This window comes from Hypomesus transpacificus, chromosome 21 (genome assembly GCF_021917145.1).
Source record: "Hypomesus transpacificus isolate Combined female chromosome 21, fHypTra1, whole genome shotgun sequence".
Lineage (NCBI taxonomy): Eukaryota > Metazoa > Chordata > Actinopteri > Osmeriformes > Osmeridae > Hypomesus > Hypomesus transpacificus.
The window spans coordinates 8459723-8477126 of NC_061080.1; the positions used below are offsets into that span (position 1 = coordinate 8459723).

The 17404-nt window shown below is 42.2% G+C and overlaps 1 protein-coding gene across 1 annotated transcript in view; it reads left to right on the plus strand.

The window, feature by feature from the left end:
- The first annotated feature begins 528 nt into the window (after positions 1–528).
- LOC124483162 (nebulin-like) overlaps positions 529–17404 on the plus strand; it is a 43443-nt gene continuing 26567 nt past the window's right edge. The window contains 26 exon segments of the mRNA XM_047043453.1: positions 529–1073; positions 2196–2294; positions 2496–2597; positions 2768–2875; positions 3052–3363; positions 3495–3672; positions 3675–3697; positions 3920–4024; positions 4258–4365; positions 4593–4904; positions 5009–5212; positions 5298–5402; positions 5513–5620; positions 5768–5980; positions 5982–6086; positions 6223–6426; positions 6646–6750; positions 6895–7002; positions 7216–7527; positions 7648–7851; positions 7999–8103; positions 8235–8342; positions 8432–8743; positions 8912–9016; positions 9210–9308; positions 9510–9611. Of these exon segments, the coding sequence (XP_046899409.1) occupies positions 2250–2294; positions 2496–2597; positions 2768–2875; positions 3052–3363; positions 3495–3672; positions 3675–3697; positions 3920–4024; positions 4258–4365; positions 4593–4904; positions 5009–5212; positions 5298–5402; positions 5513–5620; positions 5768–5980; positions 5982–6086; positions 6223–6426; positions 6646–6750; positions 6895–7002; positions 7216–7527; positions 7648–7851; positions 7999–8103; positions 8235–8342; positions 8432–8743; positions 8912–9016; positions 9210–9308; positions 9510–9611 (3792 nt within the window). The 5' untranslated portion in view covers positions 529–1073; positions 2196–2249.

Consider the following 17404-nt stretch of genomic DNA (forward strand, 5'->3'; position numbering starts at 1 on the left):
ATTGCATGCGTGTCTGTTTTTCAGTCAACTGCTTTCTTTTAGACACAACTCATTTACTGTCATATATTTTATGTTGCATTAGATATTCAGGCTATGACAGACTTTCTTACACTCTGTGCCAACGTTAAATATTCAAAGAGAGATACCCAATACGCTAAAACATGTCAAACATTTTGGCTGAACCCATTTGTATGATAATCGTGGTTTTACTTTCCTCTCAGTCATTCTCTGACTCTAGATCTCAGCAGGAACAATGTCGAACATTGGTAATACCGACAACATCCACTTGGGCTGCAACTCAGGCAAAGTTGGTTCCAATAATGCCTTCACCGTTCAAGGTAGATCTGAGTATGTCTATTCTCTTCGGTCAGGTTGTCTTGACAGTTTCATCAAATCCCTTTCTCGCATGTTCTCTTACAGGATGTGTTGGACCCAATGCTGCTGTGGGCAACACCTCTTGCATCGATGTCAGAGGAAATAACGCAGGATGCATTGGATCAGGCAATGCAGTTGATATGAAAGGCAAGATATTCTTCTTATTGCTTATCCTCTTAATAAATTGAATTAAATTGCCAGAACTGTATTAACAGTCCAGTTTATTACTTATGTTCAGATATCAGGATATTAAAGGCAAAAATCAGAGTTTCTATTGTCAACTTTGAATTCCTTATCTCAATTCTATGACAGCTGAGGAGAAGCTCGAGGGTGTCAACATAGTTCAGTTACAACATATTTTGTCCATCACGACTTTTGGTCTTGTCAAATACAGAATGTGTATTTCAGCTGTTCCCCAACTGTCAAAGTGTCTCTGCTCAAAAAGATAAAGAATTCGTTCCTTATTCTAAATTTGGAGAAACAACCTGGAACTGATGGCGATTTAACCCTGCCTTATTTGGTCAACACTTGCTGTCGGACCGCCACTGGGTGAAGTAGAACACACCCCATATATTATAAGGGGAAGCTGACGGATGGAAGGAACCTCAATATCAAGCATTTCCTAGCTCTGTCTCAGCTCATATTCTTTCTGCCTACGATTACAAAGAAAGCAACGACTTCAACATTTTTTTAAGCTGGTAAGAAAGTTTTAATTTATGTGTTGGGTAACGGCGCCTGCTTTGACTTCAATTCATTCTGTACTTTGGATTTCGATCAAAACGTTTGAAATATCGCTGTGCCCTTAAAAATTATTCTACAATCACATCCATGCTATGATTCTGTTCGGGCTAGCCCCACGAACAAGGACATGTTAGCCTTTCAATTTTTAGATTAGGCGATCCAAAGATACGAGCGATTTAGTGTGCCGCCGTCGTTCACTCCATTCATTTCGCCCGTGGTTCAATTGGGTGTGTAACTGGAAGCATATCGGTCAAAACGTTTGAAATGTCGCCAGACACTCCAAAAATTATACTACAGTCACATCCAAGATATCATTCTGTTCAGAAAAGCACCACGAACAAGGACATGTTAGCCTTTTAATTGTGAGATTTGGAGAACCGGAGATGCCTGCGATTTAGTGCTTTCCCATTCATTTTGGACAATTTCCGAAAAGTCAGAGTTGGACTTAGAAAAATGTAATCTATTTTTTTTCCGATTTTTGTTCATAAATAAAATGCTCTGCACATAGCTCATCAAATGATCTAGTTTAGGTATCCTTGTTTTTATGCTATGCCCGTGGTTATAAGCCAGTAACAGTCACATTTTAATTATTTCACCAAACACGTTTTTTAAGCCATAAGGGTCTTCCATGGTGTAGTTATTTTAGTGATTTTAATTTAATACATGTCAAACAAATACAATGTATGAAAACGTGGACTAAGAAGTTGTCATGAACTAAGGAGATACCATGTAAAAGGTGCACAGACAGGTCTTAGTCAGGGAATGCATCGTGGAAGGTGCATGTTTCCCAGCTGTAGTCTTCCGTGGTGCAGACGTACACCTTCCAAGGTGAAACCACCGGTCGGATGTTTTAAAGGTTAAGAATGCCCAGAAGATCCTGGCTGATGTAAGTCACTTCTCTCTCACTCCTTTCTCTCAGATATGGGTATAGGAATTTCAAATATAATTTGATGATCCGTCACGGAATTCCAAATATATGATTTGCCAAATATTATCCAACTACAGTTACGCTTAACGCATAACTTGAATGCACCTCAATATTTAAGAGGTTTTATATTGTTGTTGATGATGTCTTTCAGAGAGGCTACCGTGTCAAGGTGGATGACCAGAAGTTCACTGCTCCTATCGATAGAATGGACTTTGTCCGTGCCAAGAATGCTGCTGAAGTCCTTAACGAGGTGATGAGGACATCAATTATTTGACAACAAACACTGTTATAAAGGTTGCTTTTGTGTCTTCAAATCTATTACCTTCAATGTCACTTGCTGTAGGAAAATCAGTTCATCTTGAGCAATTATCTTGATGCCGTTCTTCATTCCCTTTGCAAATATGTAGTGTGAAGCTGACCAGTGCTTTTTTAATCTCTTGACATTGTGCAGGCTAAGTACCGGGAGACCTGGCACAAGGACAAGACCAAGTACTCCTTGAAGGACACCCCAATCCTGGTCACAGCCAGAGAGGTGGCCAAGAACATGCATCCGGTAAGAGTTTCAGTTGTCTTCGACACTTCAACCAGTTAATGTTTGCTTGATACTACATGTATGATTATAGTTATGAACGAATAGGGTATTCTTGCTTTCTTTAAAACTGTTGATTAATAGATTTCCTGATACCGTGACTTATAGAATACCATTGACCGTGTTCGTTGCAGAAATTGTACACCAAGGACTGGGACAAGGTCAAGTCCACTGGATATTTCATGCCTGGAGATGCAGTTCCCATCAAGCAGTGTATCCATAATAACAGAGTGCAGAGTGACGTGAGTATAAGACAGCAAAGTGAAGAAGACAATGTTAAAAAGACAGTTTTCAACAGGATGTTAGATGCTCATACTCATCTACCAATAAAATATGTTATATGTATATAGATAATAATGTATGGATTGATAAACCGTTGAATCGTTTCTGGCACTGACTCTCTTTTTTTTCTTTTTAGCACAAGTACAAGACAGGTTACCGCAAGCAAGTTGGCCATCACATTGGTGCCCTCAGCGTCCAGGATGACCCTCTGCTCGTGCTGGCTCTGAACTCAGCCAGGATTGCTAGTGATGCCCTCTATAAGAAGGACTTCAACAAGTCCAAGACTAAGTTCAACCTTCCAGTGGACATGATGGCCTTTGAGCTGGCCAAGAAGAACCAGATCCAGGTCAACCATGCCAACTACATCACCCGCCTGCACAACTGGACCTGTCTTCCAGATTCCAGTGATGTTGTACATGCCAGACAGGTGTACGACATACAGAGTGACGTAAGTTCACAGCTTTATCTATATAAAAAATGTCTCCCAGAGCTCACCATTAATATTTATTGTTGAAAGTTAAAATTGTTCACAGTAAAATACAATAATTTGAGTATAATGAAGATCCCCCTTACCTATAGGCCATGTACAAAGCAGATCTTAAGTGGCTCAAAGGACTTGGCTGGGTCCCTATTGGTTCAATTGATGTGGAGAAAGCCAAGAAGGCTGGAGAAATCCTGAGTGAAACGAAGTATCGCCAGCACCCCAGCACTGTGCCTTTTACAAGTCCTATTGATGCCATGAACATTGTCCTGGCAAAAATAATTGCCTAACCATGAACAAGGTAATGTGCACCTCTCTACCCACCAACTTCGCAGCACAAATTCTTTGAGGTCATACAGAGATCAAATCATAATGTGTGTTTTATTAAATTCATATTTTGGAGTATTAAATAACCTATTGAGACATATGCACAACAATACATAACACCTCATAGAGGGACAGTATACCTTTGTGTGTGTGTGTGTGTGTGTATATTTATATTTTCTTTGGTTTTGTTTTGCAGAAAATGGACATAGAGGCATGGGAGGCAGATAAGGTGAAGCTGCACATCAATCCTGACACTCCTGAGATTGTGCTGGGCAAGCAGAACTCTATCACCATGAGCAATGTGAGTACACTGCTCACATCATCACATTTTCATTATTTAAATACAAAAGTCTAGTTTGAGATTCAACTCTACTACTACCTGCTGGGTTCTCCGCACTGATTCAGAAGGCTGTGTGGATAGGAAATCATATGACATTCACTTTGCATTGACATGTTTTACTGACTTGAAGCAACTTTTAATGTCCTGAAAATACATGTAATCTCACTATATTTTCTTTTCTTTAATTTTTACAGAGGCAGTATAGACAAGGTTTTGAAGACGCCATCAAGAAGGGATATTACCTTCCTGGTGACGCCATCTCTGTCAAGGCTGCCAAACTTGGTAGAGAAATCATCAGTGATGTAAGTGTCTCATATTGTTTCTTTTTTATGCACACTATAATTATCGTCTGGGTTTGTGAAAAGCAGAGTATTTTAGGTTGAGCGAATAAGTTTAAATATAGTAAATCCATGTCGATTTTAACATTGTTTACTTGTATTTTACTTCAGAGCTAGAGATATAATTCACCCTCAATTGTTTATATAAGAACTGAAAGTATTTTAACAACCTTTTAATATCTGTTTTTCAGTACAAGTACAAGACAGGTTACCGCAAGCAAGTTGGCCATCACATTGGCGCCCTCTGCGTCCAGGATGACCCTCTGCTCATGCTGGCTCTGAACTCAGCCAGGATTGCTAGTGATGCCCTCTATAAGAAGGACTTCAACAAGTCCAAGACTAAGTTCAACCTTCCAGTGGACATGATGGCCTTTGAGCTGGCCAAGAAGAACCAGATACAAGTTAACGATGCCCACTACAGAACTCGCCTGCACAACTGGACCTGTCTGCCAGATTCCAGTGATGTAGTTCACGCCCGGAAGGTGTATGATCTGCACAGTGATGTAAGAATAATGACATTCAAAGTCATTAGAGTCTGATGTTTCAGGTTTCCGTGTTGTTACTGTCCCATAAGAGTTGCTTCAGTCTATTCTTTTCTTCTACCTAGGCTGTCTACAAGGCAGACATGGAGTTTACAAGGGGTTTGGGATGGGTCCCTATCGGGTCTCTGGACGTGTTGAAGGCGAAGAAAGCTGGCGAGATTTTGAGTGATCGCCTTTACAAGCAGAAACCAGATGCACTTAAATTCACCACTGACATGCTGTCTATGCCCATGGCTTTGGCCAAGGCCAATGCTGATATCATTAACAAGGTATGTGGTGTATAATGTTCTGCCTGGCAAATATTCTATTTGAAAAAGTGTGTTACAATGATTTGATTTTGTCTGTATTTTGTAGCAACAATACTTGGCTGCTTGGGAGAAAGACAAGATCCAAATTCATATGACCCCGGATATACCTGAAATTGTGCTGTCAAAGGCCAATGCAATCAACATGAGCAGGGTAAGCCCTTTTCTTCCTCTCTTTAAACTGTCTTGGAAATGTACATCTACGCTGTCTTTTTATATTTTCAACTGCGACTATTGTGGATGTCTCCTCCTTTTCCTTTGCAGAAACTGTACAGGCAAGGAATGGAGGACTCCTTCCGCAAGCCTATTGACATCAAATCAGATTGCATCGCAGTCAAAGCTGCCAAGCATGGTAGAGAGATCATCAGTGATGTAAGTACTCCAGCCACGAGTACTCATAAACATGGGATCATTCTTGTTACAGGCTAATCAAATTATATTATGCGTACATGGTGACTGATATCTGTGTGTTGAATTATGGACTCTCACCCAACTGTGATTTATTCTTTTCTTTATCAGTACAAGTACAAGGCAGCTTACCGCAAGCAAGTTGGCCATCACATTGGTGCCCTCAACGTCCAGGGTGACCCTCTGCTCATGCTGGCTCTGAACTCCGCCAAGAATGCTAGTGATGCCCTGTACAAGAAGGACTTCAACAAGTCCAAGACCAAGTTCCACCTTCCAGTGGACATGCTGTCCATTGAGTTGGCCAAGAAATGCCAGGTCCAAGTACAGAACTACAGAACCAAACTACAGAACTCGCCTGCACAACTGGACCTGTCTACCAGACTCTAGTGATGTTGTCCAAGCCAGGAAGGTGTATGACATCCGTAGTGATGTAAGTTCAAAGAGAGTTCCATTAATCTGATTTTAAATTGCGTATACACTTTAACTTTTAAAACACAAATTAGTTGTTTAAAGCATACTGTCTAATAATCCTTTTTCCCCCTCTGTTTTTGCTACATTTTTATTAGTCCGTGTACAAGGCTGATCTTGAGTGGTTGAGGGGCACAGGCTGGGTTCCTATTGGCTTAGTGGATGTGGAGAAGGTAAAGAAGGCATCAGCAATCCTAAGCGAAAGGAAGTATCGCCAGCCCCCCAGCAACTTCAAGTTCACTGCCAAAACCGATGGCATACCATATGCCTTAGCTCAAGCCAATGCACAAATAATAAACAAGGTACCGTACAGCGCTGTATCCTGTTAATCTGTTTTCGAAAATATGAAGGGTTATGGTTGATAAAGGTTTGATGACCAAGGCGATACGTTGGGTAAATGGTTTGCATTTCATTAATATCAGTTACCTTTCTCTTTACAGTGTTGCCATACAGTTCTGTGATTGACTGGACTGAAGCTTTGTCTTATTTACAGACAATTTCTTTCCCTTATCCGTTCATAGAAAGCATATGTAGAAGCCTGGGAAAAGAACAAAGTCAACATCCACATTATGCCTGACACACCAGAGATCCTTTTGGGCCAGCAGAACAAACTTAACACAAGTCTGGTAAGACATGAATTCATCACAATTTTAGTAATGTAAGAGTTGTGTCAGTTTCACTGGACCATATTCCAAATTGTACACTGTGTGTTATCTTGGCTATTCATTGTATATGCATTGTATTACACTGTTCTTATGTTATTATTTTAGAAATATTATCGTCAAGGATTTGAAGATACCATCAAAAAAGGCTACTACTTGCCAAAGGATGCCATCTCCATCAAAGCTGCCAAGTCTGGCAGGGATATCATCAGTGATGTAAGTCAGCATATTTCACTCCTCTGAAAAAAGCATGGCCAGCTCTCAACAGCCACAATAGTTGGCTTTAAGTCAGTAAACTGCCTAAACATTATATCTTAACATTAAAAAAAAATGACTTTAGAGCTAGAGATATAATTCACTCACAATTGTTTATATAAGAACTGAAAGTATTTTAACAACCTTTTAATATCTGTTTTTGAAAACCTTCAGTATAAGTACAAGGCCGGCTTCCGTAAGCAATGTGGACACCATATTGGAGCCTTAAGTGTTCAGGATGACCCTCTCCTCGTGCTGGCAGCAAATGCAGCCAAGATCTTCAGTGATAATGTCTACAAAGCAGACTTCCACAAGACCAAAACCAAGTTTAACCTTCCTGCTGACATGTTGGCTTTCGAGCTGGCTAAAAAGAACCAGATCCAAGTCAACGACGCAAACTACAGAACTCGCCTGCACAACTGGACCTGTCTGCCAGACTCCAGTGATGTTGTCCAAGCCAGGAAGGTGTATGATATCCGCAGTGATGTAAGTTAACAAAACACATGGTCTGATTCAAAGCTCTCTAAAGTTACCTCCAAACTTGCCTAGCAAAATAACCTTTATGGCTAACTTGAGCTGAACCTGTTCTTGTTTGGCTTCCTTTAGGCAGTGTACAAGGCCGATCTCGAGTGGCTGAGAGGGTGCGGCTGGATGCCTCAGGGCTCCGTGGATGTCGTCAAGGCTAAGCATGCCCAGACCATCCTCAATGACCGGCTGTATCGCCAGCCACCCAGCTCTGTCAAGTTCACCAGCGTGGCTGACCTCCCCGCCATTGTCCTCTCCAAGCAGAATGCTGACACCATTAGTGATGTGAGTTTGTCACTAGTACTTGACTAAGTAGCCAAGCTTGTACTCTTTTAATAATCACATGTCTGGTTAATGCAGAAAGTCAACGTTATTTTATGAGATTAATTTAATTACTTGCTTGTTAATTGTGGTTCTTTTTTCCCTTTACAGAGGAAATACCATGAGGTTTGGGAGAAAGACAAAACTTCCATTCATCTCCCAGTTGACATACCTTCAAATGTGTTGTCCAAGGCCAATGCTATCAGTATCAGCGATGTAAGTTTTACCTGAAATGTTCCACAGATTGTGAATACGTTTACATGTAACTTTTAGACAAGTAATTGTATGCGCCAACCTATTGTACAATTGTTTGTGTTGTATCTAATTGAGGGTCTTTTCTTTCACAGAAACTGTACACAAAAGACTGGGATAACCAGAAGGCCAAGGGCTACCACATTAAGGAGGACGCCATCGCTGTCCTGAAGGCCAAAAAATCCAGAGACATCATCAGTGACGTAAGAAAAATGAGCCAAGGTTGACTTTATCAAAGACTGTTCAAAAAAGATATTCTGTAACTCTTCAACTCTTTCTTTTATTCGCTCAGTACAAATACAAGTCAGGTTACCGCAAGTGAGTTGGACATCACATTGGTGCCCTCAGTGTTCGTGATGATCCTCTAATCATGCTGGCTCTAAACTCAGCAAGGATTGCTAGTGATGCCCTGTATAAGAAGGACTTCAACAAGTCCAAGACCAAGTTCCACCTCCCAGTGGACATGCTGACCATTGAGTTGGCCAAGAAATGCCAGGTCCAAGTCAACGACTTCAACTACAGAACTCACCTGCACAACTGGACCTGTCTACCAGACTCCACCGACGTAGTCCAGGCCAGGAAAGCTTACGACCTTCAGAGCGATGTAAGTTTGCCTTTTGGAGTTATTTACTGGCAATGTTTCTCATTTGTAATTCATATACTTGTGTTATGTGGACAAGGGAAACTCTGAATATGCTGTAGCTGGGGAAATTATTGCATGAAATGAATTGTAATGCAATGCTAATGTATATGTTGTTGCCCCCCTCCCCAGGCTGTGTACAAGGCTGATATGGAGTGGCTTCGTGGATGTGGCTGGGTTCCACATATGTGTTTGGATGTTTTAAAGGTTAAGAATGCCCAGAAGATCCTGGCTGATGTAAGTCACTTCTCTCTCACTCCTTTCTCTCAGATATGGGTATAGGAATTTCAAATATAATTTGATGATCCGTCATGGAATTCCAAATATATGATATGCCAAATATTATCCAACTACAGTTACGCTTAACGCATAACTTGAATGCACCTCAATATTTAAGAGGTTTTATATTGTTGTTGATGATGTCTTTCAGAGAGGCTACCGTGTCAAGGTGGATGACCAGAAGTTCACTGCTCCTATCGATAGAATGGACTTTGTCCGTGCCAAGAATGCTGCTGAAGTCCTTAACGAGGTGATGAGGACATCAATTATTTGACAACAAACACTGTTATAAAGGTTGCTTTTGTGTCTTCAAATCTATTACCTTCAATGTCACTTGCTGTAGGAAAATCAGTTCATCTTGAGCAATTATCTTGATGCCGTTCTTCATTCCCTTTGCAAATATGTAGTGTGAAGCTGACCAGTGCTTTTTTAATCTCTTGACATTGTGCAGGCTAAGTACCGGGAGAACTGGCACAAGGACAAGACCAAGTACTCCTTGAAGGACACCCCAATCCTGGTCACAGCCAGAGAGGTGGCCAAGAACATGCATCCGGTAAGAGTTTCAGTTGACTTTTTCTCCTTCCTCCTTCTTTTTCTGTTCTTCTCCTGCTCTTCTGAAAGCTCTTTTTCTTGGGTTCTTCTTAAATGTTCTTTCATGACAGGGTCAAATTTAGCCATCCGTTGTACTTGTCCTAGGAAGTTTCCATTGTCATGCTCATATCATTTTCTGAATGCCCACGAAAAGCAAGATTTTGCTCAGCTAGATGGTAAATCATCAATCAATCACGTACTGGGAGAAAGAACCAGAGTGCCCAAGGCCACGCCAGGTGGGCCTAGGCCCTTGGAAGTGGCCAATGTGCTCAAAAACCCCAGGACTGAACTTGTGGACTGCATGGATGGATGGAACAGAGCTCTGGAGGCTTTTGGGGCTGGGACCAAGTTCTCAGCCCAGTACGCCATCTCATGGAAATGCTCTCTCTGTCTGTTACATGTAACTAACCCTAACCCTAACACTAACTTCAAGCGCAGCGCAGCTTGTCTGGGCTGTTACGTGTGTGGAACCTGCGAGAGCAGCTCGTCTCTCTGACAGATTCGAGAGGCCGCAGATAGCATGCGCCTTGTCTGGGTTGTTACATGTGCTATATGTGTTGCTTGTCTGGGTTGTTACGTGTGTGGAACCTGCGAGAGCAGCTCGTCTCTCTGACAGATTCGAGAGGCCGCAGATAGCATGCGGCTTGTCTGGGTTGTTACATGTGCTATATGTGTTGCTTGTCTGGGCTGTTACGTGTGTGGAACCTGCGAGAGCAGCTCGTCTCTCTGACAGATTCGAGAGGCCGCAGATAGCATGCGGCTTGTCTGGGTTGTTACATGTGCTATATGTGTTTCTTGTCTGGGCTGTTACGTGTGTGGAACCTGCGAGAGCAGCTCGTCTCTCTGACAGATTCGAGAGGCCGCAGATAGCATGCGCCTTGTCTGGGTTGTTACATGTGCTATATGTGTTGCTTGTCTGGGCTGTTACGTGTGTGGAACCTGCGAGAGCAGCTCGTCTCTCTGACAGATTCGAGAGGCCGCAGATAGCATGCGCCTTGTCTGGGTTGTTACATGTGCTATATGTGTTGCTTGTCTGGGCTGTTACGTGTGTGGAACCTGCGAGAGCAGCTCGTCTCTCTGACAGATTCGAGAGGCCGCAGATAGCATGCGCCTTGTCTGGGTTGTTACATGTGCTAGATGTGTTGCTTGTCTGGGCTGTTACGTGTGTGGAACCTGCGAGAGCAGCTCGTCTCTCTGACAGATTCGAGAGGCCGCAGATAGCATGCGCCTTGTCTGGGTTGTTACATGTGCTATATGTGTTGCTTGCCTGGGCTGTTACGTGTGTGGAACCTGCGAGAGCAGCTCGTCTCTCTGACAGATTCGAGAGGCCGCAGATAGCATGCGGCTTGTCTGGGTTGTTACATGTGTTAGATGTGTTACTTTTATCACTTGTATTATTGTTTTGTTGTACGATATTCTGTCTTAATCAATTTCCTTTTGAAGAGAACGTTTTACTTGACCAAAGTAAACTCAAGAGCATGACAAGTTGGACATGCACAAGTACCATACACACTGGACCCTAGAGCAGGAAGATTCACAGGTATGACATGGGGAACCTTTCAGCTCAATCATGTACTGGGAGAGTGAGCCAGAGTGCCCAAGGCCACGCCAGGTGGGCCTAGACCTCTCGAAGTGTCCAATGTGCTCAAACCCCAGGACTGAACTTGTGGACGACATGGATGGATGGAACAGAGCTGTGGAGGCTTTTGGGGCTGGGACCAGGTTCTCAGCCCAGTACGCCATTTCACGAAAATGCTCTCTCTAACTGTCAGTGACACGGAAACTCAAGCGTGAAGGTTGAGAAGAAAACCCAGGAACAATACAGGTCATGTAAATATTGTTTAGATCTACACTTTTAGAATATGCCTAACATTTCTTTTTCAGCAGGACCTTACACACAGACCCTTCCTACGACTCAGCCTTTCCTAGGGCCTGTTAAAAATGTAGGCTAGGTGTTTGTTCTTGACCAACCTAAAAGCGGCCAATGCCAGTGTGTTCAAAAAACCCAGGACTGAACTTGTGGACGACATGGATGGATGGAACAGAGCTGTGGAGGCTTTTATGCGCCATCTCATGAAAACATGTTTAACATTTGTTTTCCAACACTACACACAATGTTCAGTTGTTGCACACACAAGTCTCAAAGCATCAACCTACAACACACAATTATTCAAATCTCTAAACACTCAGGTCTGGTGAGCAATTTGCGATCAGGACTGCAGCATAGAAAGGGCCTTGAGCCTCTGTTTTGTTTGGTGAACAATGGAGAACTTAGAACATAACAACAACCAGAGAAGGAGAGGGGTAAGAGTGAGAGGAGGAGGATGACAAGGGAGAGGAGAATAAGAAGGAGGTGGAGAAAGAAGAAGGAGAACGGTGATCTCTAATGAGATTCGGGCCACCGTGGTTGACCATGTGCTCAACCATGGTTTGAGCATGAGGGAGACTGGCCAGAGGGTCCAACCAAATCTCAGCCGCTTCACAGTTGCTGCCATCATTAGAAACTTTAGAATGGAGAACAGGTATGAATTATATTTGCCTTGTGTACTGAAATATTGCATATCAATAGAATACAGTGTGCTCACTGTATTTTTTTTGTATTTTGCAGGACTGAAAGAGAACCCCGACGTGGAGGAAGAACATTTTCACAGTCAAACAGGAGACTGACGTTGTGAAAATGGTTAGTGAAAACAACACTATCACACCCCGACAGATACAAATCAGGATCCTGGCTGACCATGCCACATTCAGAAACATCCAGACCATCAGCCTCTCTACACTGTACCGTGTTCTCCGCAGGAATGCCAAACAAGTGTTCAGGGTCCTATTCGACCGGAACACAGACCACATCAAGGAGTTACGGCAAGAGTTTGTAAGTCCCATACATTCAGCACTGACACATGCATGTATTGCACCTGTAATGTGTCTCACTGTACCCCACTGTGATGACCCATCTGTGTCCATACTATACAGTAACTTGCATTATCATGCTGTCTGTTCCAGCAGATCCAGGAGCATGACACAGCTAATGAGCTATATGAATACATATTCATTGATGAGGTTGGATTCAACCTGGTGAAGAGGAGGCTCCGGGGCAGAAATGTCATTGGCCAGCGCACCATTGTTGAGGTCCCTGCCGAGCGGGGTGGGAACATCACTTTGTGTGCTGCAATGGATTGAGCAGGCCCGTTGACAGTACTGTACTGTTTTACAAAAGTTGAAATGGCTCATTCTCCAGAGTCATTGTCATTCATATGGTGTGTTCCATTTCGAGAATTGTGTGTTCAATTTTGCACTACTGTGTGCTGTGAATGCTTGGTAGTGTGCAGCAAATGCTTATTGTGTGTACTGTTACGAATGGTACGTGTGTGTCATTTGAAAATATGGCTGTGTGTACCAAATGAGAACACAAGTTCCATTTTGTAAACAGGTGAGAGATTTGATGACTAAGAGTCATCTTGCAAAGGGAGTGTCAGGTTTAGCATTTTGTGTGTAAGGTTTCAGTTTTGTGTGTGCAGTTTTGAGAAATACGTTATTTTGAGAAACACGTGTAACAATTGTAAAAAACTGTAAAGAGCGTGAAATGTTTTGTTGGACTGGAATTACTTATGTGCTCAATATAAGTCTCTTTTTACCCTACTGCTGTGAAAGTAGAAAGTCAATGACTTCAGCTTACAAGTCCTAGACTGAGCATCTCAAAGGACTGTAGAATGAATACAGGAATGAAGGACATTTAAATAGTATCACAATATGGGATGTTTTACTGTACAAAAATGTTCAGGGGGTGACAATGAACAATGCTTTGCAAGCACAGAAAGAAGACGCTGCATTCATGGTGCTTTATAACTTTTATTTAGTCTTTAGATAGTGCGGTGACACTTTAGATGAGCTCACACAATTCATAATTTATTAAGCATTTGTTACCTTTTAGTTAACGGTTTGTTCACCATTAGTTATTTATTGTTCATACAAAATGTATCATTAGTAAAGCATAACCCTAACCCCTAACTGTGTGAACAACTAAACCCTAACCCTAACTGTGTGAACAAATGCTTTGCTAATGATAGATTTTGTATGAACAATAAATAACTAATGGTGAACAAACCGTTAACTAATAGGTAACAAATGCTAAATAAATTCTGAATTGTGTGAGCTCATCTTAAGTGTTACCGATGGTGCTTCTAGAAATGTTCTTAATGTTCCTCCTATTTTCCTCATTCAAAGTTACCTTACACTATGCACCTTGGTAACATAGTGACCTCTGACCTACAATCTAGTGTCACAGATAATGATACAAGCAACATCATTCATAGATACATATTTCTCTCCTGGACATGACCAAATTCCATGTTCTCATGAGATAATATAGCAGGGTATAGAGTAAACATTGTTCATTGTATTCAGAACATTCAAAACAGTTACTTGGACAGGCAACACAGGCAACCTCGTCTCCTTTTTGATGAGGATGGAATAGGAGAAGCAGGATTAAGAAACAATGAAGATGTAAACACCAGGCCCCTGTGAAAAGAGAATTAGTGACTCCTGTCTGGCCAAGTGGAAGTCTACCAGAAACCCAAATGCTGATGAATCCCATGTATACAAAGGAAAACGTGTGAGATATACTGATGTTTAGCACAAATAAATTATGCATCACTGCATGTGTAATCATGTGTGTGACAAATAATAAAATCTTGAATCTTGAAATCATTCAAAAAGCAGTATTCTTCTTTACTTGTCTTTATTCAAATGATTTATACCATATCAGACAGGTCAAAAGTCTATCACTTGGGCTGGTTTTTCCACAGAAAACCTTTGAAATCAGACAAAGACATCCAGAATCACCATCAGAATGAGTACAGCCAGTTTGAAATGAAATGACAGCATAGGGTAGTTCTAACAAGATGTTCTCTGCTCACGGTAGAGTCTGTAAAAGTTGAAATTAGCTGGTTTATTGGGTCAGGCAATTTCTGACACTTTACCAAATGCACATTCTGACCGTTCAGACTTTGACTGACCTCCAAACATTCCCCTGAAGGAGTTGACTAATGAACAGTTTGAGGGCCGCCTTCTGACTGTCATATCAGGACGCCTCCTGACTGGTTGGATATAACCAATAACTGCTAGGCTACACAGTCTTTCGACTGGACACTGACTTTACTGGCTGCATAGTTGAGGAAGTTGAGCAATGGTAGCTCTGAACATCTGACAGGACACCGTCTTCACTTTACTGGCTGCATGGTTGAGGAAGTTGAGCAATGATAGCTCTGAACATCTGACAGGACACTGTCTACACATTACTGGCTGCATGGTTGAGGAAATTGAGCAATGGTAGCTCTGAACATCTGACAGGACACTGTCTTCACTTTACTGGCTGCATGGTTGAGGAAGTTGAGCAATGGTAGCTCTGAACATCTGACAGGACACTGTCTACACATTACTGGCTGCATGGTTGAGGAAGTTGAGCAATGGTAGCTCTGAACATCTGACAGGACACTGTCTTCACTTTACTGGCTGCATGGTTGAGGAAGTTGAGCAATGGTAGCTCTGAACATCTGACAGGACACTGTCTACACATTACTGGCTGCATGGTTGAGGAAGTTGAGCAATGGTAGCTCTGAACATCTGACAGGACACTGTCTACACATTACTGGCTGCATGGTTGAGGAAGTTGAGCAATGGTAGCTCTGAAATTCTGACAGGACACTGTCTTCACTTTACTGGCTGCATGGTTGAGGAAGTTGAGCAATGGTAGCTCTGAACATCTGACAGGACACTGTCTACAGTTTACTGGCTGCATGGTTGAGGAAGTTGAGCAATGGTAGCTCTAAACATCTGACAGGACACTGTCTACACTTTACTGGCTGCATGGTTGAGGAAGTTGAGCAATGGTAGCTCTGAACAGCTGACCATTTGAGGGTTGGACTTCCTGACTGGTTGGATATAACCCTGACTCGATACTTGCTAGGCTACACAGTCTGTCTGTCGACCGGACACTGTCTACACTTTACTGGCTGAATAGTTAGTATATCCTGTATATCACAATTGGACACTCTTATTTTCACCATGTTTACAGATGTGTAACACGACACGGGACGACTGAAATTTAGCAGTGTGAAGGTAAGAATGTTATTTTCCCGCTATTGTCTTTCTGTAAGATGTTTAAAAAGTCTCTCCAATTGTAATAGAAGGTAGGTTTGTAGCTACCGACCGATCCTTGAAAGTTCACAAGGTAACCATGACATTCATTTATGTTCACCTCGGGCACCCCGACATCTGGAGAAAGTTTGACATTGAAGTAATAAACGGCGCCTGAAGGATGACAGTGAAGCTTTAATCTGTCAGAACTCAACATTTGTGCAACTGCTGCAGACTGATTAAATAAGAGACACAGTATACAACAACAAGGGTTAATCTGCGGACCAGTTTTAGTTCTACTGGCCACAAACGTGTGGTAAGAATCAGGTGAAATTAAGGACGTTAGAGGCTTAGAATTGTTCTGAAAGTTGACTAAAAGACCTTTACATGAACGTTGGTTAATACACAGTGGTAGGTCATGATCGTTTAACATGTCAATCAGCAAGGCTTTATTGTACGCATTGCGAGCAATATTTCTGCCTGGTATAGCTCGTTCAGCAAATGAGGCTATCAGAGGAAGTGGATTCTTGGCCAGAAGTTCCATCACGGGTAACACAGGCGTGCAGCTGGTACACATCAAATTCTGTTCACTGTCGCTCTTACACGTGCAGACTTGAGAGTTGAAACATTCATGGAACAGGATTCGAATGTCAGACGTGGACAGATGTCTTCTCTGGGTAACCTTGCTAAAAACCTGTGATCTAATCAAATCCCTGTAATCTATAATCCTCTCCTCTGAATATGTCACACTGAGGTCTGGCTCCTCCCGTGATTTATTAGACCAAGACCACAAGTTGCGTGTTTGACGTTTTGAGCAGTGATCCAATCTTCTGGAACACTTTGAACATGAAGAATCCTGCTTTTGACGTTCGGAAGAGCATCTAGAGCACATCCAAATGCAACACACTTTCTCCATGAAGCCTTCGAAGCAGGCACAGGCTGTGCAGAAAAATTGTTGTAGGGTTAAACATTTTGTAAAGTGTGGCTCAGTTAAGTACCATTCCGGGTTGTTTGTGAAGCATGTTGTACATACTCTAACGTTACACTGACAGCAAAGTTTAACGCCTGACCTTCGTTGGTCCTTGTTGCTTTTAACCAGCGTGACTAAGCAAACAATACATTTGGAACCGGAAAGTTTAAGATGTTTACCACTGAATTTCCCAGCGTTCCTATAGTTGACTGTGGATACTCTCCTGTATAAGTTTGTTGATTTTCGGACGGATTTCACCAGTGTGACTTTTCGTTTTTTGTCACAATCTTCCAGCAGACCCTCTGGAACTTTACCGGTGAAAAAGGGATTGTCTCAAATGGAACCGACAGATCTATGCTGCAGGCTGTTCAAAGCCCTGACGTTGGAGCCTGTCCCTGTGATAGAAGACATGGTATATGTCACTGGGGCTGAAGGTGTATGTTTGAGGGATATAACAGAAGACATGTTGAACCCTTGTCCCGAGCACAGATTTAATTTTAAACAAACTGTGTCAATGTTGCTCAATTGCGCTTCAATGAATAAGCAGTGTTCTTGCAAGTCATATCATTCCGCTGGAAATAGAAAGACAATGTTGGCAGGAACTACTAAACGTTCTCTTAATGTACACACCCACCCTGAAACCGCTAATG